Source organism: Zalophus californianus, chromosome 7 (genome assembly GCF_009762305.2).
Source record: "Zalophus californianus isolate mZalCal1 chromosome 7, mZalCal1.pri.v2, whole genome shotgun sequence".
In the NCBI taxonomy this organism is placed as follows: Eukaryota; Metazoa; Chordata; class Mammalia; order Carnivora; family Otariidae; genus Zalophus; species Zalophus californianus.
In genome coordinates this window covers 28,518,510-28,543,972 of record NC_045601.1, presented here as the reverse complement: position 1 = coordinate 28,543,972, position 25,463 = coordinate 28,518,510, and the positions used below count along the sequence as shown (strand labels likewise).

At 39.6% G+C, this 25,463-nt stretch overlaps 1 protein-coding gene across 8 annotated transcripts in view; it reads right to left on the bottom strand.

The window, feature by feature from the left end:
- The window catches only part of MAP7 (microtubule associated protein 7), a 168,206-nt gene that overhangs the window by 27,060 nt on the left and 115,683 nt on the right, over positions 1-25,463 (bottom strand). For 5 of the 8 annotated variants that reach the window (XM_035728602.1, XM_035728606.1, XM_035728599.1 and 2 more), the window contains 4 exons: positions 12,945-13,108; positions 12,025-12,142; positions 8,133-8,243; positions 2,741-2,854 (listed from right to left, as the gene is read on the bottom strand). In XM_035728602.1, the coding sequence (XP_035584495.1) occupies positions 2,741-2,854; positions 8,133-8,243; positions 12,025-12,142; positions 12,945-13,108 (507 nt within the window). The remainder of the gene's footprint in view (positions 1-2,740; positions 2,855-8,132; positions 8,244-12,024; positions 12,143-12,944; positions 13,109-25,463) is intronic. The other 3 variants (XM_035728603.1, XM_035728604.1, XM_035728605.1) reach the window with 3 other exon arrangements.

Here is a 25,463-nt window from a genome sequence, read left to right as displayed (position 1 = left end):
TCTTGGTATCCCAAAGTAGTCTTATTAAACATGAAGATTCTTCTATGGAGTGTCCAGTAGAAAGTCTTCTATAATATCTCTATTTCCTTCTACTCTTGGTAACAAGTGTGCATTAATGTAACTTATTCAAGATCTTCTAAATGAACTATATGTGAAAAGGTGCAGAGAAAAGATAATGCAGTACAAGTGGCTGGAGTATAGCACAGAGAATAGAAAATTTATAAAATAATAATAACATTTATTGAGGGCCTACTATGTACAGGTACTATTCTAAACATTTTATATGTATCAACTCTTTTAACCCTGAGCCGTAATGATCACATGTATTTCAAATGTATTTTAAAAAAATGGGTGTGGAGGGGCGCCTGGGTGGCTCAGTCGTTCGTTAAGAGTCTGCCTTCAGCTCAGGTCATGATCCCAGGGTCCTGGGATCGAGCCCCGCATTAGGCTCCCTGCTCAATGGGAAGCCTGCTTCTCCCTCTCCCACTTCCTCTGCTTGTGTTTCCTCTCTTGCTGTGTCTCTCTCTGTCAAATAAATAAATAAAATCTTAAAAAATGGGCACTTAGAAGTCGACCCAAAGCAGTGGTCACAAATGAGAGGTAGGAGACTCTTGCAAATTTCAAGTGCTCTTACTGCTTGTTCTGGGAGTTTGCAATTACCAAACACCCTAGGGGTAAGGATGGCTGTTTTGATCTGCTCTTGTAACCCTGGCTCTGGATGTAGGTCATCCTCTTGCCAATGGAAACCAGATAGAAGATGAACTCAAGAGACAAGAGTAAAATGGAAAGACAAGGAAGAATAATCGTGGAGAGCAGATGGAAAAAGGAAAAGAGATGAATACAGTGTTTTTGACAAGGTAAACATAAGGGATGTTTACATATAAAATTTCAAATGGAAAAAAATTAAAACAACAGTTTTGGTTCATTAAATATAAGCTGTATCAATGCAACAATAAGGTAACAATGATCTAAGGAATGTATTAATAAGAGCGACAACTCAAGTAAAGGCCTATGCATTGCTTCACCGTAAAATAAATTACAGAAATGTATTGTGAAAAGGAGAATGGGAAAGATGCAAAGTAAAGAACAGCCAGTTAGCAGGTAAAAAGCACCCCGATTGAGTAGAACAGTGAAGAGAGAATGTGGGAAGATGGGCTGGCAGAGTGGGTGGAGAATGAGTGAATAATGTTGTAAAGGACCAGAGGAGAAGCGAAAAGAATTGACAGAAGTTAGTGGTGACAGAAACAGCAAAGACAGACACTTTTTGAGCTGCGAAGCAGTCATTCAGTATGAAACAACAAACGAGGTGGAGATTCCAAAGCATGAGAGCCCTAAATTATTTAGATCCTACGAAACAGGACTAAAAGCAATGTTACAGTTTCTTCAATTAGCTGGACATTTGGAAAAACTTTCATGACTTGTGTAAGAGTATGACATTCCCAGAAAGAAAGTAAACTATCTTGAAATTAGCTGTACTTTCTCCCCAGGAAAAATCTCAGATGCGATGTGACAGCTGACAGGAGAGTTCCTTCACAGAAAACACAGAAAGCTGTGGTCCAGCTAATTGAATGCACAACTGTACACAGAGCATCACTCCAGGCACCGAGGACGGAGGGGGGAAGCATGTTTAAGACCCAGTCCACCAATTAGAATTCTAAGTGGCTCTGGTATAAGTCACTTTATTGTCACTGCACTTGGTTTCCACAAGCAGGTGGTAGGAATGTCTGCACTTGGTTTTTCGACCGCCTCCTGGGGGTATTGTGAGAATTAGGGTTGTTATTAGCTCACTGGGCACCAGAGATGAAAAAAAATCATAAAACCACCAAGAATGATTTGCAAAGATGGCTAATGAACATGAAGAGACTTGCAGAGGCAAAGTATTTTGAAAGGGAACTTTATGAAGAGGCTATGTAATTTCCCGAGTGCCAAGACAAGGGCTGCTAGGCTGCTTACAGAGATATACCTATTGTGCCCAGAAATATTTGGGAAAAACCAAATCAACTCACCACGAAAGAGATGTTGCCAAAAGCTGAAGATGTGTCTTTCTTTCCAGCTAGATCTAGGCTCTACACTAACTTCTCATTAAACTAATTGGCTCATTCAGGCATGCTTTGCATTTCAAAAACATAGAGGAGTTATAACTAATTATAATAACCAGTACTTGGCACATTCTCCATATTTTCAAAGTATGTAACAAAGAAGAAGACTGTAATTAGCGTTCTCCACAGCTCTTAGAGATTTGAGAGGGTACTAATTCCTAGATTACATACGAAAGCCTGGTGCAGGCAGAAGTTGCTAGGCCACAGCCACATCATGAAACTCTTGCTTAAGTCGACCTGGGCTTTGATTTTAGTCTCAAGTCCATCTATCAGTATTAAATATTAAATCATATCTACCTCTGATGGTCTGCTCAGATGCAGGGGCAGAGAGAAAGGCAGGGAAGGGGTAGGTTTTTCTGGTGAGGTTACAAACACACAGAAGCATCCGAAGCCATCTGATCACAAGGAGGGGCATCTTTTGTCTGCCTGGCATCTGGTGTCCAGATAAAAGGCGAAGAGGAAACAGTACCAGGAGCGTGAAACCAACACCAACAGACATATCGAAAGCCACTGCACCCAGGGAAAGAGAAGCAAACACAATGGGGAAGCCTGAGACATAGTTAGATGGACCGGGGTGGCTCAGGTGTGCTTTAAAAGGAGGACTTTACCTCACTAAGAAAGTTGCACTTTGACAGTTTTACCTGTATCTCCAGACAAGGCCGCTGTGCTTTTACTTCTGGCCAGGAACGAATGTGTGGGCGTCAGCAGTCTGTTAACAACGCTGCTCTCCCATGGGCTGAGCTGCAGGCGGCGAGCTAGACGTCACCACATAAGCAAGATGTTAGAGGAATTCTTTCTGGGGGGGCAAGCGGGGCAAAAGCATCATACTTATTGCTCATGTGCCAGGCCTTCAGGAGACGAGGCTCTCCAGGGAGGACAGCAGGAATAGGGTCTGGGAGACAGGAATTCTGCCCAGAGGAGGAGCTATTCCATAATGTTGCCTTTCTTCAAGATGTTAACTTTGTGATGGGCTCTATGTTAGTTTTATGGATGCAGATCTTGCTAAACCCCTCCTTTAGGAGTGAACAGGTAACAAAACAGAAATATCAACATCACCGTCAGGTTTGGCACGTAGTTGTACCTATCTGCCTAATCAGGACGGGCAGGGACTAATGGCACACACCTCAGCCAAGGGGCTTCCTAAGTATGCTGTATAATCAACTCCAACACAGGCTTTGGCAGCATAATGCAGGACTGCATTTCTATATAAATGCAGACAGAAAGGCTCTCCATTACATTTTGCTAGACGTCCATGAACTGCTACTTTGTCAACTGGGGGGAAATTAGATCTAATAAAAGGAAGGAGGGCTCATGCAAAGTTCTGTCTGGGATTTCCTTTTGACTTTTCCACTTGGCAAGCCATGTTCCTTCAGGTCCCTGTTTGGCAACAACATAAACATTTTGGTGGAGGATAAGGGTAAAGCTGAAGCAAGACGAAATTAAACAGAAAACTAAAATCCAATATAAACTTAATGTGAGAAATTGCTAGTGGGTGTGTGAAGATTCCAGAAAATAAATTTAGAATAATGCAGTGAATATAGTCCCAAACTGTTCTGGGGCTTGGTGGCAAGACCACTGTTAGGAAATGCATGCTAATTATAAATTAATGACTTCACTTACATTGTTAGCTTCCAGTGGTGGCCTATGAAAATATAGAAGCTACTTTCCAAAAATATCAGGGAAGAAGCTTGCAAAATCCTACAAGTATCATTAAAGTAAAGTAACCATATATCTCTATCTCAGGGCACACTCCCAAGTCACTGATAAAAGTCTTTAAAACTGTCTAAACCTGACAAGGCCAGTTCCGTTCTGTATCATAAACAGCAGGTGCAAATCCTCTTGCCTCTGGAGCGATTGTTCTCTCAAGAACCTTTTATATGTTGTATTTTAAGGGATGACATTTAAACTCTAAAAAACTAGTTTTGGTTAACAGAAGTTATCTGATATTAAATGTTGGCATAGGAAATATCTGCTCCTATTTGAAAGGAACTACCAACCTCCATTAATTACCTTAATTACCTGACTTTATTTTTTAAAAAGTGGTTATTTTGATCAAGGCTGCGGTGAATTTAAGAATTAGTGAATCATTTATTAGATTTTCTGTTATTAGGAGAGTCTTCACAGTTAAATCTTATCTGACAGACGTAAATAAAAGGATTATATAAATATGTATATGTTGTGTATATATACAATTATACATATATAATAGAGTAACAGTTACATGGCAGAATGACAGCGGAACAAGGGCTGTTATACACTATAATATGGCAGTGTGTGTATGTGAGCACCAACAATGGAACTGAGTGTAAACTAAAAGTAGAATACAGTCACATAAGAAAACCAGTGGGGAAGAGTGAGGAGGATGAAATGAAAATCTTCAACAGAACTCTTTTTTTTCTAGTAGATGAGAAGGGGAAGAACAGAGGAATGCTTCCTTTCCTTGATAAACTCTGCGGGATGACTGGCTCACAACTGCAGAGACGGTTTACTGTTGAGAAGACAGGTCTTTTCTTTCCCCCTGGATTAAGAAATTCATTAACTTTATTTCTGTGAGTCTTTAAAGCATCAACCAAAGAATTTGCCTCAAATGAAGATTCAAAACCCTCTTGTGTTTAAAGCAAATCCGAAGAGATTTGTTTTACAGATCTAACAGCGTGAATGAAAGATTTTGCCAGAAGGAACATGTTTCCACTTCTGCGTTCATTACTATGCCCTGAACGAGAGAGAGATCTCTTTCAGAAGATAACTTTTAGTAAAGGTTAGGACAGGAGAGTTGGTTTATTGTCCCCCCACCACCACCTAGAGGCGCCTGATTTTAAGATGACAAGCCTCTGAAGGAAGAGATGTTAATTCTCATGAAACAATATTTAGTACTGATCCTACTTAATCACTTAAAAATGAGATACTGATGATTCCTATAACAGACCATCTGGACCAGGGGAGGCATACAAATAGATATCTGTACTACCCCAATCTTCCATACGCAGGAAATCACTGTTCAGTTTCCGATGGGTGCCATGCAAAAATCAGGCAAGTGTTGCCAGATCCTGGTAGTTCACGAGAAGTAGGAAATCCAAATGTTGTAGGAGCTATTTGATTTTTAAAGAATGATGGCAGTGATTTCAAATTAAAACAAGAACAAAAAACCCTACTCCAGTCAAACAGAACCTGCCTGTGATCTAGATTCTAGGGAAATATGTATCGACTAATTTTAAGCAAACTGTAGGCAATTTCATTTCTTGCTTTTTTCTGAAACTCCTTATCCTTCCTTGAGAAAAATCTGGTTAAGTAGGTAGCTTAAAAATATTAAGAAACACACATTTTTAATGCAAAAATTTCCAGCGGCAAAATTCTCTCTATTGCAGCAATTATAAAAATCTTTGGTAATCAGAGGTTTCTTTTAACTCAGGTCATTTTTTCAGTCTGTGTGACACTATATTCAAGTGTGATAATCAAAATATTTAAAAACAAGTAAGGCATAGGCACAGAGTTAATGGATGCCATGCATTAGCTCTGGAGGATGGAGGACCTGGGGAAGCACAGCTTGGGGAAGTGAGTATTTACCAACTGGTATGGAAATATTTCAGTATTTTTAATAACCAGGAGAGCATTCTGGCTGAACGTCAACCTTGATCACATCAGAGCCTCAATTTAAGACCAGTTTGAAGGCCTGTGCTATAGAGCTGAGAAAGCTCAGACAATCTAGTAAATGGTGTACACCCTTTAATAGATTTGTCTGTAAAAGCCTCTAATTTAATAATTTGATAAGAATGCTTCCTAATTTAATAAAGCATAACCAACTTTTAAAAATAGATAGCAGAAAAAAATAAAGACAGCAGAAAAGAAAATTAAGTTACTTAAATTTATAAATTAGAGAAGTTCAAATTCAGAAGAATTTCTATTCTCATTAAAAGGCCTAGCCCCCTCACGGTTCTACCGAAAGTTTTGTCTAATTTAAAAAAAAAAAAAAAAAAAAAAAGCTTCCTGGACCATATGGGAGCTCCTGGATGAACTGAACCTTCCTTCGTGGCCAAACTTGACCTGGCCTATTGGATCCAGGAACTGGTGGTTCACAGTTCTTTTGACAAGGGGGCAGAGCTGCAGAACTCCCAAATTTAGAGCTCTTCCTCTGATCCTATTAGTCTAGCTTAGGATTCGATCTGATAGGCCCCACGATTCAAGGGGCAGTTTCCTGGACCTGGCTGTTGAACTTCCCTTGATCCTTAGCCTCACTCAAAGGAAGAATGTATAAAGTCAGGGTTGATCTAAGGAAGGACATCCATGAAAGTAAGAACTGAAGATGCAGCATAACAACAACACAGGATAGGAGCTGGCAATCTCTGTGCTAGACCCTCTTCTCCAACAATTAGTTTGTAGGCTATTAAATCGGGTCTTTAACCTCTGCAATCATCTCTGGAACTCTGTTACCCCAACTGGAAGAGATGAGCCGTCCAATAAAACTCTCCCAGTTTTAAGATCCTATTAAGAATATACAATCAGATATGATCAGGCAGAATCTATTAAACAATCCTGTTGCTAGTTGACAAATCACTGTCATCCCATAGAAGGGTGGTAGGATATTGTTTGGTTTATTGCCCATCTACCCCAATTTCAGCTGTGGAACTGCAGGAGGCAGTAGGTAAGGTTTGACTTCAAAGTATTGTAAAATCCCAATTGTAGTTTGTCTTAGACATAGGTTCACAAAAGTATAAAATTAGAGTGCTGAGTAAGTGATCAAATCCAAAGAAAAGATGAGTAGACAACTGTAAGAACAGCACTCATATGCTGTATTTTATACTAAGGGAATGAGTTTGAAAATAAAGGCTATTTATGAAAGGAATGTTAATTCATAATACTTTTCTCTAACAGATAGAAGGCCCCTAATTTGACTAGAAGTCTAATATCGATGATTTAGGCAAATTAGTTAAAAAAAAAAAAAGGAATGCTTTAGGTTAAAAGGCAAGATTAGGAAATCGTTCAACATTTACTGCTTTAGGAGATTAGTTATTAGTTATAAAATAACATCAACACGTATAGTACTGTACATTACAATGACACAACTTTTATACAATACAAAATATATGAATATACATACACACAGAACATGCACACACTGAATTTTTTTAAAAGACTATAAACACTGAACGTTTCTCAGTTTCTAATAAATCATTCAAAATAACCACAATTTGTTACTTTTAGAGAGTATGTGTTTTTATATTGCACAATAATTCTTTGGCTTTCTAACTTAAAATCACTTTAAGTTCTGTAAAACCATAGCTTATCTTAAAAACTTGATTTTTCTTTTATGATATATAAATATGTAAAATAAAACTTTAATTTTATAAATAACTCAACATTCATGTACTGTAAATCCATGAGATGAATAAAACTCAAAATTCAAATAAAACAATAATTGGAGGACTATGATTATTAAAAGTTGTAGAAGGCTTCAATGATGATATTCTTGAAGTTAGGCCAAATCCCTTAAGATCAAAATGAATGGACACCAAAAACCAATCATACACACACACACACACACACACAAGAGATGCAGTAAGCAAGGTTTAGTTAAATTAGAAATCAAATAGCAAAGTGAAATCTACCAACATGAATCATTCAAGATTTTTTAGAAAGTCAAAGCTTGGAATTCCCAAAGTACAGATGAAAAGTCAAAGACAACATGATTGAAGTAAAATAAATGTTCATAACAAAGATTATTTGCATGGTGGTGGATAAGTGGGTGATTTCTGGAGCTGTAAACTCATTTACTAAAAAGTTGAGAAGCACCGCTTTCATCACTGCTAAATGCAACCATTCAGCCAAGTTCTAAAATGAGCAAGGTTCTTGTCGCAAGGGAAATGCTGCTCAGCCGTTTATTGCTTTTTTACTCTGAAGTTTTGTTCTTCCTATTTAAGAAACGTAGGGAAAGCAACTTCAGATGCTTATTTTTAGCTGTAAACATCCAGAAAAAAAAAAGCATTAAGTAAATAACAGAACACTTTTTTTTTTGTTTTGTTTTCCTTTTGACTGTACCTCTATCTGGAGAATTTAGTAAAGTTGCAGATGAAGAGGAGAGCCGCTTGCTAATGACGGGATCAACATGTTTCGAAAGATTCATGGTGGAAACTGACCGCCTGTCTGGATCTAAAACAAATGGAGATAATGCTAATTGACAGCCAGCTTGCAGGATTGCAATTTCCTAATTCACTGAAGGAAGGAAAAACTAGCATTGGTGCTTTCAGCTCTATTACTAGATCTTATGTAATAGCACAGTTTTCTAAGTGGACATTTAAAGGTAACTTAAAGGTTAGAAATAAAATTCATTTTTCTCATAGGATAAAATATTTAGTACACCAGTTTGTCAGCCAGGGAAATTCAAGCATTTTGTTATAATACAACAGACAGATGAGGACCAAGGCCAGTGGAGGGCAACTAAAATAATGGGGCAGACCGTACAGCAAAGAGGGGATTGTAAAGTGGATGCCCTTAGAATTGCCCCCAATAGGAACAAGGGGGTAGAAATGGGTCTGGCCCTTACAATTTCCCCCACTAGGAACAAGGGGGTAGAAATGGGTCTGGCCCTTACAATTTCCCCCACTAGAAACAAGGGGGTAGAAATGGGGCTGGTGAAATAGAATGCAAACACTAGAAGAAAAGAAAAAGAAAAAGAAAAAAAAAAAAAAGAACTCCAGGTTCTATGCATTGCTGCTACTTGTTCTTTGTAGAGTCACTTTACCCAGGGCGTTAAAGTTCATTACAGAAAAACAGATTAAAAAGAAAGAAGAAGAAGGACTCTAGGTGTGGAACGGATGGCCACCGTAGAATTTCTTTTTAAAAAGTCTACGAACTACCACACCTCTGCCTATAACACCGAGTTTCGGGCGGTTTCCAAATACAGAATCGGCCCACAAACTTGCCCAACAAAACTGACGGCAATAGAAAGAAAATCAGATTTAAGTTTATTAATAATAACTTAAATAATTCCTGTAGGTGAGTAATTTCATAGTAATTCTTAAAGTTCAGCGAGAAGATACATGACAAAAACTAGCTCTGTTAGTTTGCTGTCTGTACGGTGGAACCAAGCTGTAACCAGGCTCATTAGAATAGATCATGTTCCCTGAATAAAACTGCATAGAAAAAAAAGTCTAAAAATCTCCTTATATTTCTTTAGGAGGGCAAGTGGATGTTCTGACCTACGACCAAAGTTAAAAGGGTTTTGCCATATTTTGTTTTCTATTGTTAGCTTCTTCTAAAACTAAAAACAAAAAATAATCCTTGTGGTAGATGCCTTTAAAACCCAGTTCCCATTGGTCTAAGTAACATTGGTAGTCAAAAATTTTATAGTAAACGTCCCTCCACAGAATAACCATTTTTGGCCATTATTTATGGCGTATGGGGGATAAACAAGTCTTCTACCAACATCAGACATTCCTATCTCTACCGGGACGCATTTGTGTGGTTGAAGCAACTCAATTATAAAACAAACAAACCCAGACATCGAGCCTGTGACGTCAGTTAACCCTTAACTGATAGGCTCTTGGGGCAATCCTGAAGATTCAGGAAAAAATATCAAAAGGAACATCTTAATGATGAAATGTAAGGTCCAGGGGACACAAGGAAGGATAACAAAAGCCATTTCTGGATGATTGACAGCAATACATTTTCTGATCTCGTTTTTGTATGTTAAGCTTCAGCTGGGGGACATCGTGTCTCCATGCAGGCCTACTCTGCATGGTGAAAATGATGGAGGTATAACGTGTATTTATTCTATTACTTAATATAATAAGACCATTTTTAATCATTTCTTTTTTTTGCGTTCAAGTACAAATTCACGAAAGGATTTAGGAAGAATCCGTTTAAAAAAATTTACAAACCAGTGGTAGTTGATGTGTGAGCAGTAAGGCATCACACTGATTTAATCTGGATTAAATTTAATTTCTAAGATCTGTTTTTTGATCAGCAAACACTGAGTGCCCATCCTGAGTGAGGCATTGTTATAAATGAGTAAGGCCAGGTCACTGCTCTTCAGATCACAGCAGATCACTGTGACCTTTGAGAATTTTGGCAAAGTCCAGTTACTTTCCCCAACTTCTCCGTTCTTGTACAACAGCAATTTTTTTCTAATTCACAGCCCTTATAAAAATGGATATTATCCAAGAGCTAACAAATACAACACTAGCTTCTCGTGCTCCGAGTGGCAGAAATAAAGGCCATATACTAAACTCTGAGTGTGGAAGCAATAAAAGTAAGGGTATAAAGATATACACCATGACAGCTTTTCCTGTACGGAGCATATATATAAAACTGCCCCGAGAATAAAATATCACACATAAATAAGCCTTATGATTACAGATTTGCCACGTGCCCCCACCAAGTACCACTGGGTCACTAACAGCCAAGGGAAAAACAAAAAAAGTGCTTTCAAATACGGTTCAACATCAGAGGAAAGGCAGTTGTGATAATATGTTTTTAGAATTTTTTTAAAATAAAGAGCTTCTACTGGGCACACTGAATGTTAGGAATGAAAGAATAGGGCAAACAACAATCCATGGTTTTCTAGATTAAAACTAAAAGCAGAGGGTGCCTGGGTGGCTCAGGTGGTTAAGCGACTGCCTTTGGCTCAGGTCATGATCCTGGAGTCCCGGGATTGAGTTCCGCATCGGGCTCCCTGCTCAGCGGGGAGTCTGCTTCTCCCTCTGACCCTCCCTCCTCTCATGTGCTCTCTCTCTCTCATTCTCTCTCTCAAATAAATAAAAATCTTTAAAATAAAATAAAATAAAATAAAACTAAGAGCAGAAAACAGACAGGGGTGGGGATGGGGTGGGGTAGGGGAGAGCAAACTGGATGTACTTTGAACCCAGGTAATTTATTAACTAAAAAAACACTTTTTAAAGGTTTTATCCAAAATCATCACTTAGAAAGTAAACACATCACATGTCATTGCATTATTTCAACACCTTCCAGTCACCCGAGTTGCACCGTCGCACTTAAGAAACACTGTGCCACATCCCAGATCTAGGTCTATGCAATGGGAGAGTAAGCATGCATTATGCCTAAGGTGGTGATGGTTCAGCTACTGATGGACCGGCCCTAGGTCGGAGGTGCTAGCTACAGGTCAGGCAATCAGCAACCACAGGGATGTCTGTACCAGCTTTTCTAGTACCACCAAGAGTTGTGAGGTGGTGGTCCAGGCCTGCTAAATCGAGAAAGGTGAATGATGATTCAACAAAACCACCTGGGGACAGAATGTAAGACAATGATTTTTCAAAATAAATAATAATAAAAAACAGCACACAGACTCAACACAGACGAAAAAGAACTGACACACTATATAAAATTCAAAGTGTATTGAATTTACAGTACAAAAATAAAGCCTCTCATTAGGTCCAAATTTCAGTACGATTTTATGTCCATTCAAGAACGAGGGAATGGCTGAGACATTCACTGGCTCTAGGTTCAGAACCTGCACTTTCTCCTGCAGAGCATTAACCCTGCACACCCTTTAGGGTCCTAATACTTGCGTATGGTATTGATTTTGATCAGTCAATACTGCTATGATTCTTCCAGAGAAGATGATAAAATCGGTTTTCTTCCATCATCCTGAAATCTTAATGCAAATGATTACTTAAAATAATGTAGCATGCAAACTGCATGTTTACTTAGAAACACTGCATAGATTTCTATCTCTTGGAGGGAATTGTGTATGTAACAAAAGAGAAAAGCAGTCTGTGTTAAGGGAGAGGAACCTTATCTTCTGACCTCCATCACCCTCTTATCCTCAAACAGTAGGAGCATCATTTATAGTTTAATTATTTCAGCCCATGATTTTTGTTTTGGAAACACAGGCTTAGAAGAAAGAAGCAACTGCCCTTTTGCTGTCCAGGAAGAAAGTAGTGATTTTCGAAAGCGATCACGGCTTGTTTACCTGCACTGTGGATGCTGGGGCTCCCATGGAGAGGGCCTCCCCATGACCACCGGTTATGCTTCTGTTTTGGCTTCTGGCTCCTTTCCATCGTCCGTCGTACAACAGCTTCATGGCGTTCCTTAAATGGAACAGAGGAGCGGACGATTAGATTCAACCTGGTTGTCCGAGGCTTCTTCAACTTAAGGCAGAATGGAGTAAAGGCACTACTGAGATTTTTACCCTAGTACTCCTACCTCCTAACGTTTATAACGCCAGCCTGGGAGGGTTACTGAAATCATCAAGTCCCCGTTGATAAAGCCCCTGGTGAACGACGGGTACTTAAATAAGCAACCCTTATTATTACCAGGAACGTGGTACTTTCATCAATTCACAAAAGCATGGTGGTGCAGGTCTTAGCTTGAGCAGATGCTAAACAAATGTGGTACCGTATCTTAAAAAATAATGGAATTTAGAATCTGAGCAGGTGGGTAATCCTGACTCCATGACTTACTGAGCTGTGACTTACTCATTCTGAGTCTACATGTTCATTTTTGCAGAAACTGATATATTAACACTTAGGGGTTGTGTACACATTAAATGAGACAATCCATGTGAAAATGTTAAGCGATAAAGCCCCGGAGAAACCCAATTACTTGGGAGTCATCACGATACTTTTCACACAGATGAACAGAACATAAGTAAGTTACTGCTCTAGACCAGAGACCTGGGCTTTTAAAGTTTTTAGGGAAACAATTTTAACAACCACACCATTCGCTACCTGCCCTCCATACCCCAACCTCCCTAGAAGCTGCAGCTATCTATAAAACGGATTACTTAATGTTGCTAGGCAGCCCAGCACCTTAATGGAAGGTTTCACCGTAAATGTGCTGCATTTCTGAAGTAGACAAACCTCCCATTTACTGCCCAGGGCGGCCTCTTACTTTGTCTTCCTCCAGCCTTTGCCTCCGCTTTTCCTCCACAGCAGCCCTCCTCCGCTCCTCCTTCAGCCTCTGTTCTTCCAGTTTCTTCTTCCGCTCTTCCAGATGCTTTTCATAGTGCAGCCGGGCTCGCTCTTCCCGTTCTAACCAGATTATTTCTCTTGCAGCTTCAGGAGGAAAAACAAGGGAAATCAAGCACAGGCAGGTTCAGAACTTGAATAAGTACTGGGGCACCTGGGTGGCTCAGTTGGTTAAAAGTCAGACTCTTGATTTTGGCTCAGGGATGATCTCAGGCCGGTGAGATCGAGCCTGCCCCCGGGGTTCTGCCCTGGGCCTGGAGCCTGCTTAAGATTCTCCCTCTCCCTGTGCCGCACCCCACCCTGCTTGCGCGCACTCTCTCTTAACAGAAAAACAAGAAAATTCGCATAGGCAGGACTGTATAAACGGCTCACGATGAACAAATATGGGTTCTTTGGTTTTGTATTTACCAAGCTTGGCCTAAAAGACGTGGAAATTGATTTTCAAGATTTTTTTTCTCAATTTTGAGGAAAAAATACCACTGTTAATTTCTAGCAGAATTTTTTTTTAAAGATCTTATTTATTTGAGAGAGAGAATGAGAGAGAGAGAGCACGAGAGGGAAGAGGGTCAGAGGGAGAAGCAGACTCCCTGCTGAGCAGGGAGCCCGATGCGGGACTCGATCCCGGGACTCCGGGATCATGACCTGAGCCGAAGGCAGTCGCTGAACCAACTGAGCCACCCGGGTGCCCTCTGGCAGAATTTTAATATGCTAACAATGGGGTCTAAGAAGATGCACTGAATTCTACTCTTTGGGAATCCCTACAGTCCTCTAGTTTGGTGTGTTCTCCTGATAGGAGGCCCTCAAAACCAACAGTACCGTTCGTCTCTCTTTTATCCTCCCCATCAAAAGCCTGTGACTACAGTTGTTTCAAAATAGCACTGGTTCTCTGAAAGTATTAAAAGAATGTGGGAGAAAATCCCCAGAATTGATAGTTGATAAAGGATTGTATTAAATGCCTTATAGATTTATCACACCGAGTCAGCTAAGTGATGAGAGGGACTAAAGAAGCAGTTCTTATGTCTGAAGAGCTCAGACTCTGGTTCGATAAATCCAACTATTAATATCACGGGCGGAATGAAAATGCACAATTCAGAAAATTCAGGGATGGAGTGCTTCTTTTCTCCTTTACATATACATGGTTCTTCCTCATTTTAGGGGAATACATACTCGACAAAACTGTTTTGTTTTTTTTTTTTTTTTTTGGCAAAAGTGTCCAAACAAAATTTAGAGCATGTATTGAGGATAATACATGGCGTATAAGCTAAAATGTTATTTTTTAAGAGAAAAAAAATAAAAATTCAGAACATTTCAATTTCCTCTAAATGTTTACTATTAAAGATTCTGCATTTCTGCTATCATTAAACCTTTCCAAAGCTGTCCATTTAAGGAGACAAATCTACTGAAAGCAATCTGAATTGACTTTACTTGTGTGAAAAGACAAGGACAATCCGAGTCTGTCTTGTGACACCACTCGGTGTGGTGGCAGAGAGAACCAGGTTTCCCCAGCAGCTCTGCCACTCATCTGCGGTGAGATCTTAAGACACATTCATTGGAATTTTAGTTTTCTCTTGCCTAAAAGACGTGGAAATTGATTTTTAAGATTTCTTCCAAGTTTAAAAACCCATGGTTCTAAAGAAATTCTCAGGCCCACTTGAAAATTTACTTTAAGTAAAAGCACACAGAATATGTTCAATAAATATTGCCAAGTGAATGAATAAATAAAAACACTATGAGAATACACATCGAAAGTAACAGATGGGGAACATAATTCTAACATGTTTTAAAGGCGAATTTACGGGCGCCTGGGTGGCTCAGTTGGTTAAAGGTGAATTTACTGTGATCACACGCACTTGTGCACATAATATCTTCTGGTTTCCTATGTTGTGGGAATACCTTCAACAGGCTTTCAATGATACTACATATTTTAGTTCATTTAAAAAGATGGATTTACAGTGACAGACTTCTATAAAGCTTAAACAGTACAAAATATTAAAAGGCAAAATGAAGGTCTTCCTCTAACCCCAGGCCCTCTTATATTCCACTTTTACCTTCTGTACAAATGTAAAAGGAAAAAAAAAGTAAAAATCTATATATATAGTGTAGCATAGTACACCTTCTGCTCTGTGTCTTGCTTTTTTCACTGAAAATATATCTTAGAGCTCTTTGCATATCAACACATAAAACATGACTCCAACAACCTTTTTAATGGTTATATAATATTCCCTTGCCCACATCTTATTTTTTTTTTTTTAAGATTTTATTTATTTGACACAGAGAGAGCCAGAGAGAGAGAGACACAGAAGCAGAAAGCAAGCACAAGCAGGGGGAATGGCAGGCAGAGGAGAAGTAGGCTCCCTGCTGAGCAAGGAGCCTGACGTGGGGCTCGATCCTAGGACCCTAGGATCATGACTTGAGCTGAAGGCAGCCACTGAACCAACTGAGCCACCCAGGCGCCCCTACACACCTTATTTTATATAACCAGATACTTATTGATAGATTATCTAAGTTTTCAGTATTTTACCAATTCAGACCTGGGGTGACATTGTACTATCATAACCATCTCTGGATACGTGAACATATCCCTGTAGAAGTAGAATTGCTGAATCAAAGGGAATATACACTTCAAATTTTGATAGCTATTGTCATACTATCCTCTGCAGAGGTCACACCAATTTATACTCCCACTGACAATGGATGAGGATCCCAGGCAGAAAAAAGAAATGGATTTGTACCCTGAAACCTGGAGACAGGCAGTATGATATATCTATTCCTTAACTCTTAGCTTTCTAACTACATAGTCTCTGACTTTTATACCCCATGTTGAGGAAAAATTCAGATTCTTTGAGGACATTTACAATGTAATATTTTCTTTTCCTGTAAGATATCCCAGAAGCCAAAAGACAAAATAAGAAAAAAATTGTGTATGGAATATTAATATTTTTTCAAAGGTAAATTTGTAAAATTAGAGTTCATCAGTTCACAGATTAATTTTCCTTAAATAATGTTTTTCATCAGGCTACTTTCTTGCTCATGAATATTGGCGATTATTTTCTCATTAAACTGAAACTCCACTGATTTCTAAAGTCCTCCCTAAACTTGGCCTTAATACCCTTCTGTGGCCTTATTCTGCATTGCTATCCAAAATGGCCTCTTAATTCTAATTAGACCTATTTCCTCACTGCCCCTCCCAAACAACCCATGCTTCTTCCATCTCTTTGCTCCTGTTGTCGCTCTGTTGAGAAAGTTGCCATCATTGTTTATCCAAACTGATCCATCCTTTAAGGCAGTGGTCTTACAAAATATTTCAGAATCATATTGGGGGGTGTGTAGGGGGAGAGTACTAGTTAAAATGCAAATTCCCGGGCTCTAACCCTCATATTCAGATTTACCAATTCTAGAACGGGGCCCAGGAATCCGAATTTTGAACAAACCTCCCAGGTGATTCTGGGTGGTCCCAAGCAGTCTATGATGGCATTCGGAGGAACACTGCCCTCAAGGTCTTCAGGAGTTTTGACTCTTCTGGGGGGGTCAATGCTGCTCTTATGACATCTACCACAAACTTCATTTCTTCTATTCTGATTTCTAGGTAGCAAAGGTTTTTGTTGCTCTCCCTCCCCACCCCAACTCACCATAGTGCTTTTCATAACTAGAACATATCCAGGGGTCTTAATAATTACTTCCTGATTCACTGGGAACTACTTCCTGATTCATTCACCCTAAGGGTGTGGTCTTGGGCAAGTTACTTAACCTCCCAATGCCTCACTCTGTCAGGGTAAATCGTGAATAAATATAGGACCTTCCTCATAGATTCACTGTGAGGAGTAAAAGAATAATTATGCTTAATGTAGTTTTAGAACAGTTCTCTGCACTTACTAAACATTTAGTAAATATTAGCTATTATTGCCAAATTTGTCATTGTCATCATCATTGTGATTTCAATTCTGAAAATTAAAGGTGTTCTTAAGGTTGTGCTATAAATCACAACAGGGCTAGATGTAATAATAATAATAATAATAATAAATTTTGTCTCAAATAATCTTTTAAAGGAATAATATTTCTTTATCCATCAAGCTCTAATTGAGTTCTACTTCAATTTTCTACCAGGAAGTGGAGATCCTATTGCAGTGCCCTTAAACACTTTTACAGAGAATAGGCAAACAACGGTGAAACAGCAAACAACACTTCTCATATGATTGCGGAGTATGCTGGTGACTGCTAGGATTATTACCAAGTGCAGATCCTGGACCATGTGCTCTTTTAAATTGAAGGGTAATACACAAAATATTTCAATTATTTAATAAGAACTGAAAGTTAGTTTATTCTAAGAGGTTATTTAAAATATTCCCTATGGATGATAGGTAATGTCAAAGACTTATATTTTCTCATTCAGAAATAAGAGTTTTGAACGCAAGAAAATAATCAACAAACTGCTACGGACTGAACTGTGTCCCTCCCCGCCTCCCCCCAAAATTCATATGTTGAAGCTTTAATGTTCAATGTGACTGAATTGGGAAACAGGGCCTTTAGGAGGTAATCATGTTTAAATGAGGTCATAAGGGTGAGGCCCTAATCCAACAGGCGTAGTGTCCTTATAAAAAGAGACACCAGAGAGCTTACTCTCCCTTTCTTCACGCTCAGAGGAAAGACCATGTGAGAATAAAGCACACATCTGCAAGCCAGAAAAGAGGTCTGACCAGAAAGTGAGCTCTGCCAGAACCTTGATCTTAGACTTTACAGTATCCAGAACGATGGGAAAGTAAGTCTCTGTCGTTTAAAACCCCCAGTCTATGGTATTTGTTAAGGCAGCCCAAGCAGACTATTACAACAGTTTGTTCCTATTTAAATAATTAACGATCACTCATTTCATAGATGCAGCTCTATAAAAGGAGAGCATGTCCAGAAAAAGAAACATAATGAATATTATTAACCTTATTCTTGTGAAGTTTTAATGTTTCCCTGGAATCTGGGATCATAACATAAAATGAAATGAAAACCCACTGTAGCCCCTGAAATCCTGGGCATTAATAAATCAGTCCCATCCCTGAGCTGCTGTCACCAGGATTATACTCTAATGACACTAAACAGTACATCAGTGCCATGCAAAGGGGACACTGTAACAGTAGGACCGTGCCACACAAAGGAGAAATCCACTATCAATTTGGACTCCATTTAGAAACATACAGTGACTCTTGTACGAAGAGGAATTTAAAATGAAAGGAAGGTATTGTAGTGGATAAAGCACACCCCAGGCTTCACAGGAATGAGAGTCTACCCTCAGGCCTGCCACTTACCATTTACATGCCACTGAGCAAGCAAGTGCCTTGTGTGGTCTCACATCCTCAAACTGCAATGGCGCCACCTTCCTGACAGGGTCTAGGTGGGAGCGCTTAGCCCAGTGCCATGTACGCAGTAGGAACTCAGTAAATGTAGATAATTATCGGGAGTGAATCTTGATGACAATCAGACTAATTCCTGCCCTACTGCCACAGCTAATGGGAAGAACAAAGGCAGGACAGCATACCCGTGGGCCGGGTGACTCCCAGTCACAATCAGCAATCTAGTGCCCAGCCCAGTCCTTCTGAGCCAGCTTACATCTGTGTGAGTGCATGTGTCACCACTACGTGACGGAAAGAAAAATGTGACATTCAGAGAGTAGAGCAATATCATCACTTCGCCTCCGAAACATACAGAGTGGCCGTCTCAGTTTCATATTAAGACATGGAAAGATATGGTAACTGGTAATACTGAACACTAGCACAGCCAGTAATATCCTGAAGAATCAGAAAATGACAAGTGCTAAATATCTAAGTTCAGGATTTTGTTCTCTACTAATTTTGTGTGACCTTGGGGAAATGAGCCAACCTATCTGACCTCTAAATTACAGGGTATGTACAAAATGACCTCCAAGATCTTTTCCAATCAACTTCCAGGACTCAAATTTTTTTTTTTTTTAACCTTTGAGGAGGTGTGTGGATTACAATTAGGTTTCCTTTTGTTTTTATTTTGACTGTTAACATTTTCATCTTTATGCTTTATCTCAACAATTATTGAGATTACTTGCATTTCCAGTTTTAAAGTAAATCTGACAAACGAGCTAGAGTTCAAGCATTGTGTGACTTCCAAGCCAAGTGACTTGCATTAGGCCTTATTGTTAATTCCAAGCTTTCTCAACTAGTTATTTAAACTCTTCTTCCACTCACCTCTCGCTGGACTAGGATACTGGTAACAACTGTGACCTTGCAGGATGCCCACCACACTGTCTCCTGCTCCTGAGGGGCCTTCCTACTCCACCTTCTTCCCTGCACACAGTAGGTGGCCAAATGGGGTTGAGGGGCTGGGATAGCAGTTTATTTATTTATTTTTTTAAAGATTTTATTTATTTCTTTGAGAGAGAGAGAGAGCACGAGAGGGAAGAGGGCCAGAGGGAGAAGCAGACTCCCCGCCGAGTGGGGAGCCCGATGCGGGACTCGATCCCGGGACTCCAGGATCATGACCTGAGCCGAAGGCAGTCGCTTAACCAGCTGAGCCACCCAGGCGCCCTGGGATAGCAGTTTATACCTTGGAAGACCAAGAGCCTTCCCCAGACACGGGCTGACGGGCTTTTGATATAAGAAAGCAATACTATCCAGGACTCCTGTCTTCAGGGCCAGGCTTGAGGGAGTGTGCAGCCTCCGCTAAAGTAAATGGAGTTTTGCTAAAGAACACAAATCAATGGTGGTCCTTGGACTCTTTTAGTTAGGACCTCATCCCTAATCCACTTTCACTTCTCAAAAAATGCTGCCATCTTCCTCACCTGGCTGCTTTACTGAGCCCTGCCGGCCCAGGAAACACAAACACCCCTCTCTCCCTGACTCCCCCAGCTCGGAAACATTAGGCTTCTCCAATTCCAGGCATGTGAGCCAGTATCTGTGGCACCACATGGCCGGCCGTCCTCATCTTTTCACCATCATTGCCGTGATGTCTTCAGTTCTCACTTTGTGCTGACACCAAGTGATTTGCAGGCATTATCTTCACAGCCACGCAATGAGGGAGACACTGCTATTAAACTCACTTTATTATGAGAAGCCTGAGACACAGAGAAGTGATGTAACCTGCCTGATGTCTCACAGCAAGTCAGTGGTGGAACTGGAATTCAAACTCTGGACTGTGTGCTTCTGGAAGCAAACAATGAGCCATTATGTTGAAGGACATGATTTGCAGTACCTCCCAGGGACTAAACTGCTGCTCTAGTTTGGGACAAGTTGGTCATCCGATGTGAAGACCCTGATCTTCCAAGGTCACTCTTAGACTTTATCATCATCTGTTTCCAAGACCCCTTACTTTTCAGAGATTAAGATCTTTTCATCTTCAGCCTCAAAGGCAAAGTCAATCTGAGAGAAAGAAATAATGGCTGCTTCGTCACAGTGATTCATTCATTTTATGGTAAAGCTTCAGCCTCTGAGTTACCAAATCCATCCCGCAACAAGCATTTATTCTTGCCAGTCCTGAGCCTGACTCATGATACAGCTGCTGTGGTATGTGCTAACGTCCGCATCCCTCCCACCACCGGGGACTCAGATCCCTTGGCTGTTCATAGCCTGCCTGGCTGTTGTACTCTACGTTCATTAAGTGACAACTTCAGCAGACCAGATGCCAAGATTAACCACAGATCTGTCAAACTTCTATCCAGTAGCAACTGGGTTTAGAAAGACAGCTTTCCCAAAGCTCATATTTTTTTGTGGATAGTCTTGTCAAAACCAACAGCTGTGCTAATCGAATAACGCGACATGTGAGATCACGGGCAGCTTCACTTACGACTTTAATTGGTACAGCATTATTGGCTGTTCACTAATTAGTCCTAGTCCCCCATCAACATTTTTGAGATGAACACTCAAGTCAGGCTGAGATGATCATTTATCTCTTGACCACACTCTGATTAACAATGCTGTCCCTGTGTTGACAACACACCACGATTAAGGAGATTCAAAAAAGAAGAAAAAGGCAAAGTAAAAAAGCTATGACTGGAAGGGTGAAGAAGTCTGGTAAAATTACCCATGGAAAGAAACTCGAATATAAGTTAATTGACATTTATTTGAAGGTCAAAATCCTTTTTATATTATCTTGGTGATTTCTAACACAGTATGACAGATCTCTTGTACAAGTTTGAACTTAGCTACAAAACTCCTATGAATAAATTGAAGGACAGATTTTATAAACTCAAATCTTTCTTCATGAGCTGTATGAATCAATCATACAATTCTCTGATAATCTTTCAAGATGTCATAGAACCCCAGAAAGCCCCAGTTGGGAATGTGACTCCATTCGTGCCAATACTTCAAATTTAACCTGTATCATTTTAAAAAAGGGGACATTGTATCCCCCAAGCACAGAAGACTATTCACCTGCTAAACATTCCTTAAATATTCTCTTGAATTTGTCAACATATTGTAGGATTATCAGTTTTATAACATATGTGAAAATCCAACAGTTTTAAGGCACAACTATTGTATAGATGACCCTTGTAACCTTGTTCCTCTGAGACAATGGTTAAGAATAAGAATTCAAGACTTGTTTGACTGAACTATTACAAGGGCAGGTATTATCTGATAATTTGGTAATGTCTTAACAAATTTGCAGTACACCTGCTGCATTCATCTCTGCTTATATTAACATGCATAGATTTACTACTCATTTAACGTTCAACAACAATGGTTAGACATCAACGATGGGCCAGGCACAATTAATCGGTACTGGGCTACAGAAATGACAAAATGACACAAATACTTTCTCTCGTGGAGCTTATATCCCAGTGGGGGCAGACAGATAATAAACAAGTAAGTAAAAATATACACATGCTTGGATGTTGGAGAGTAGTATCAAAGACATACTAAAGATATGCTTAAATATGCTCTGGCTGAAAGAAAATCCATCTATTCCATCTTTCTAGATTCTCTCAGTTCCTTCTTTTTTTTTTTTAAGATTTTATTTTATTTATTTGACAGAGAGAGACACAGTGAGAGAGGGAACACAAGCAGGGAGAGTGGGAGAGGGAGAAGCAGGCCCCCTGCCGAGCAGGGAACCCGATGCGGGGCTCAATCCCAGGACCCTGGGATCATGACCGGAGCCAAAGGCAGCCGCTTAACGACTGAGCCACCCAGGCACCCTCTCAGTTCCTTCCTTAAGCTAACTTATCGCAATGTAAAAATAAAATAAATGCCATTCTATAAAATAAATTACATTAACAATTATAGCAGGCCTACACAATAAAAAGTACAACCATGGTGTTAATTTGCTACTAAATGTGATAATGCAATGTATAATGTTGTTTGGCCCATTATTATTAATAATATTTCATCAAAGACCGCAGAGTAAGGAATATCCGCAAATATTTACATGTCTGTTTAATAATTAGTACCATGCCATGTATTGGGATACAAAGAATTAGCAAATTATAGTCAGTCACCCCCCTTAAAAGTTTAAAATATACGCAACCAGGAAGTTACATAAAATTCAACTAAGAAATGTTCCGGAGAGCATACAACAGCATTAGAATGAGAGCTAAAATATGATGTTCTGCAAAATAGACTGTAGAGCGAGAAAATGATCAAATTTCCAAAAGGGGAAAGGCCATGAAGACTAGGCAGGGCTTCAGAAAGAGGGAGCGGCACTAACTGCAACACAGCTGGAGAAATGCAGTACATCAATGAGATAGTTCTGGTGATCAAGACCTGAATTTATGAAGCCCTGAATGAGGATGATAGCATAGGCAGCAAATTTAAAGGCATGGACCTGAGATTTATTTTGAAGACAGCGTCAGCTATTCTTACGACTAACTGGATTGAGGGACAGAGAGAATGTGGCAACTTCCCCCTACCTACTAGGCAAGAGATGGCTGAAGTTCCAGCTTGAGGACTAGGCTGAGTCCAACTCACCAACTCACCACTGGTAACCTCAAGTGGCCCAATAGGGCCAGGATGGAGACTAGTCAGGGCCCAGCACTGGGACACCAAGGAAGAGAAAGAAATGTTTTACAACGCAAAAGATCCAACAGCTAAGACTGGTAGTCAGAAAGATGCCAGTGCCTCTAGCAACAGTACAAGTACCAAAAACAGCCGAAAGAAATTATTTCTTGGGGCCAGAAAAATATTGGTCCAATTGATCGGGCCACAAAAATTACCCAGAGGAGTCAGTTTTGGAATGAAAGTTGATGAGCAAGTTAGTTGTACAGAAGCTGACTTCTAGATAATGGGGACGCATCGACTACCTTATGAGCAAATTAATGTGTAGGACCCATTTCATCAAAAAAGGAGAGTCGAAACCAATGAGAACAAATGAATTTTTTCTTCCCCCTTAGGAAAAAAACAAAATTAAAGCTTGGAAGAGAGATGGTGAAAAAAGATACAGAAGTCAAGAGAAGGGAGTTTGAAGGAATGGGCTGAAGAGAATCAGATGGAATAGAGTGGTTAAGGGAGATTCCTTCAGGTATAAAGCTTTTAAGACAGAAAAATAAAGCTTTCAGAGTACGTGTGCTCAACCAAATGGACAGAACAGTCCCAAGTATGAAGAATTATACCTGGTTTTATGTGATAAATTGAAGGATAATGTAGAAAGAACAAGCCACATGACATAATCCTACCATAAAAGCATTAGAGCATGACTCAAGAGATTTAACCCACAGAAAGTCATTAATAGGTCCTTCCTGTTTACAAAATAGTACAAACATGACATGCCACCCAAAACAAAAAGAACTTAATTCTCCCTCTCTACCTTGCTTTTTCAAAACTGTGGATTAAAACAAAATTTTTTTAATGATTTCAATGTCAATTTTAACCTACATCCAACAGTAAATAATCCAATCTCAAAGGCCAATCATTTAAAACTTTGCTTTGTGGGAATTTATGGAATGTACTCCATTTTTTTTTTTTTTTTACTTGGAAAGCTTTAAAGTTTGAAAGGCTGGTAGCAGTTGGTATTACCAACTGTTTTTGTTTTTAAAAAGCACAGTCCAGAGGAGCTGTTACTAAGTGACAGTCCCTCACCCCTTCTTTTTTGAATATCCCACTGCCATTATAGTTTTTGCAAAGCACAGCTGAAGGGTAGCTGCTCAGGTGTGCCCTCTGATTTTTAGTACTAACGATTTTTTTTAGAAATCACCTTTATATACTGTAAGGCACAATTTAAGTTAGATGCTAGGTTTTAGATAATACTTTATAGATATATTTATGTGTGCTTACATGTATGTTTATTCATGTATTTATGAAGACTGAAGAGAGCCTCTCAATATTTAGTTGCTGCTGTGAGGGCTTAAGTGGAAAAAATTAGGCAAAAAGACATTGCTTTAAAATTTAAAAAGAGAATGCAATTAACGCAAATAAATAAAAATTAGGACTGACGTATTTCATGAAAACTATGATTTTTAACAACAAAAAAAGATCAGAATTAAGGAAACCATGATATTTAACATGGCAGGGATAAGAAGAAAAACTATGTATATTATATGCTGGCTCACTAAAACAGTCCAGTTGTAATAACAGGATAATACAATCCCCTGAAAATTACTTCGACCCGTATAACATAATCCGCAGAGCATGATGAGTCTCTTTAGCAAATGCCTTTTCCCGCCTATCCCTGTGTCACTGTTCTATTGTCTCTGTCTCTTCCATCCTCCCAGATAGCAGGTCCACATCCTCTAGTGGGAAACTCCGGTGGCACGTGATTCCCGCAGGCTGGTCAGGTGCTTCTTTGAGTTCTCACCAACCCCTGTGCGCACCCTTTCAATACCACCTCATATTATAATTGCTGTAAGTTTATCTCCCTCCCCACTACTCTGCAGCTAGCCCCTGAAGGTTGGGTCTCAATCTCTATCTTTTGAACACTATACCTGGCAAACACGGTTTTTGAATTAGAATTAGTAAGTTGTGTGCTGCCCTGTGGATATGAATTAAAATATGGGGGTGCATCTTAAGACAAAAATCGAGCCACTCAACATACAAAGCTAGGCAACTTGTAGGAGACTGCGCAGGCTCAAAGCTATAGGTCTTATAGCTTTATAGAATAAAAAGTGAAATCGTTTTTGTTTGACCAGCATGTTCATACATTCCACAAAAACAAAAAACAAAAAACAACAAATAGTGCTTGGCTTTGAAAGACAAACCCAAACAGGAAGGTATGTATGAGTTAATGTGTAAAAGCTAATTCACAATGAGATATAAATCATAAAGGAGTAGTCTCCTGATGCTCTGGAGCTACTTCTACTCAAGCAGATAGGAATCGACGTTGCAACTCTAAGGGGAGATTGGATAGGGTTAGGACCTGACCCAGCCGGATGAGGCAGAGAGGGGAGAGAACTTAAGTGCTCATGTTTGGATGGATCCAAAGACAGTGCAAATACCAACCATCCCAGAGCAGTGGGCAGTTTCTTCTTTTTGCTTATCTGGAATCTCTTTCTGCTTGGGTAGCTCTG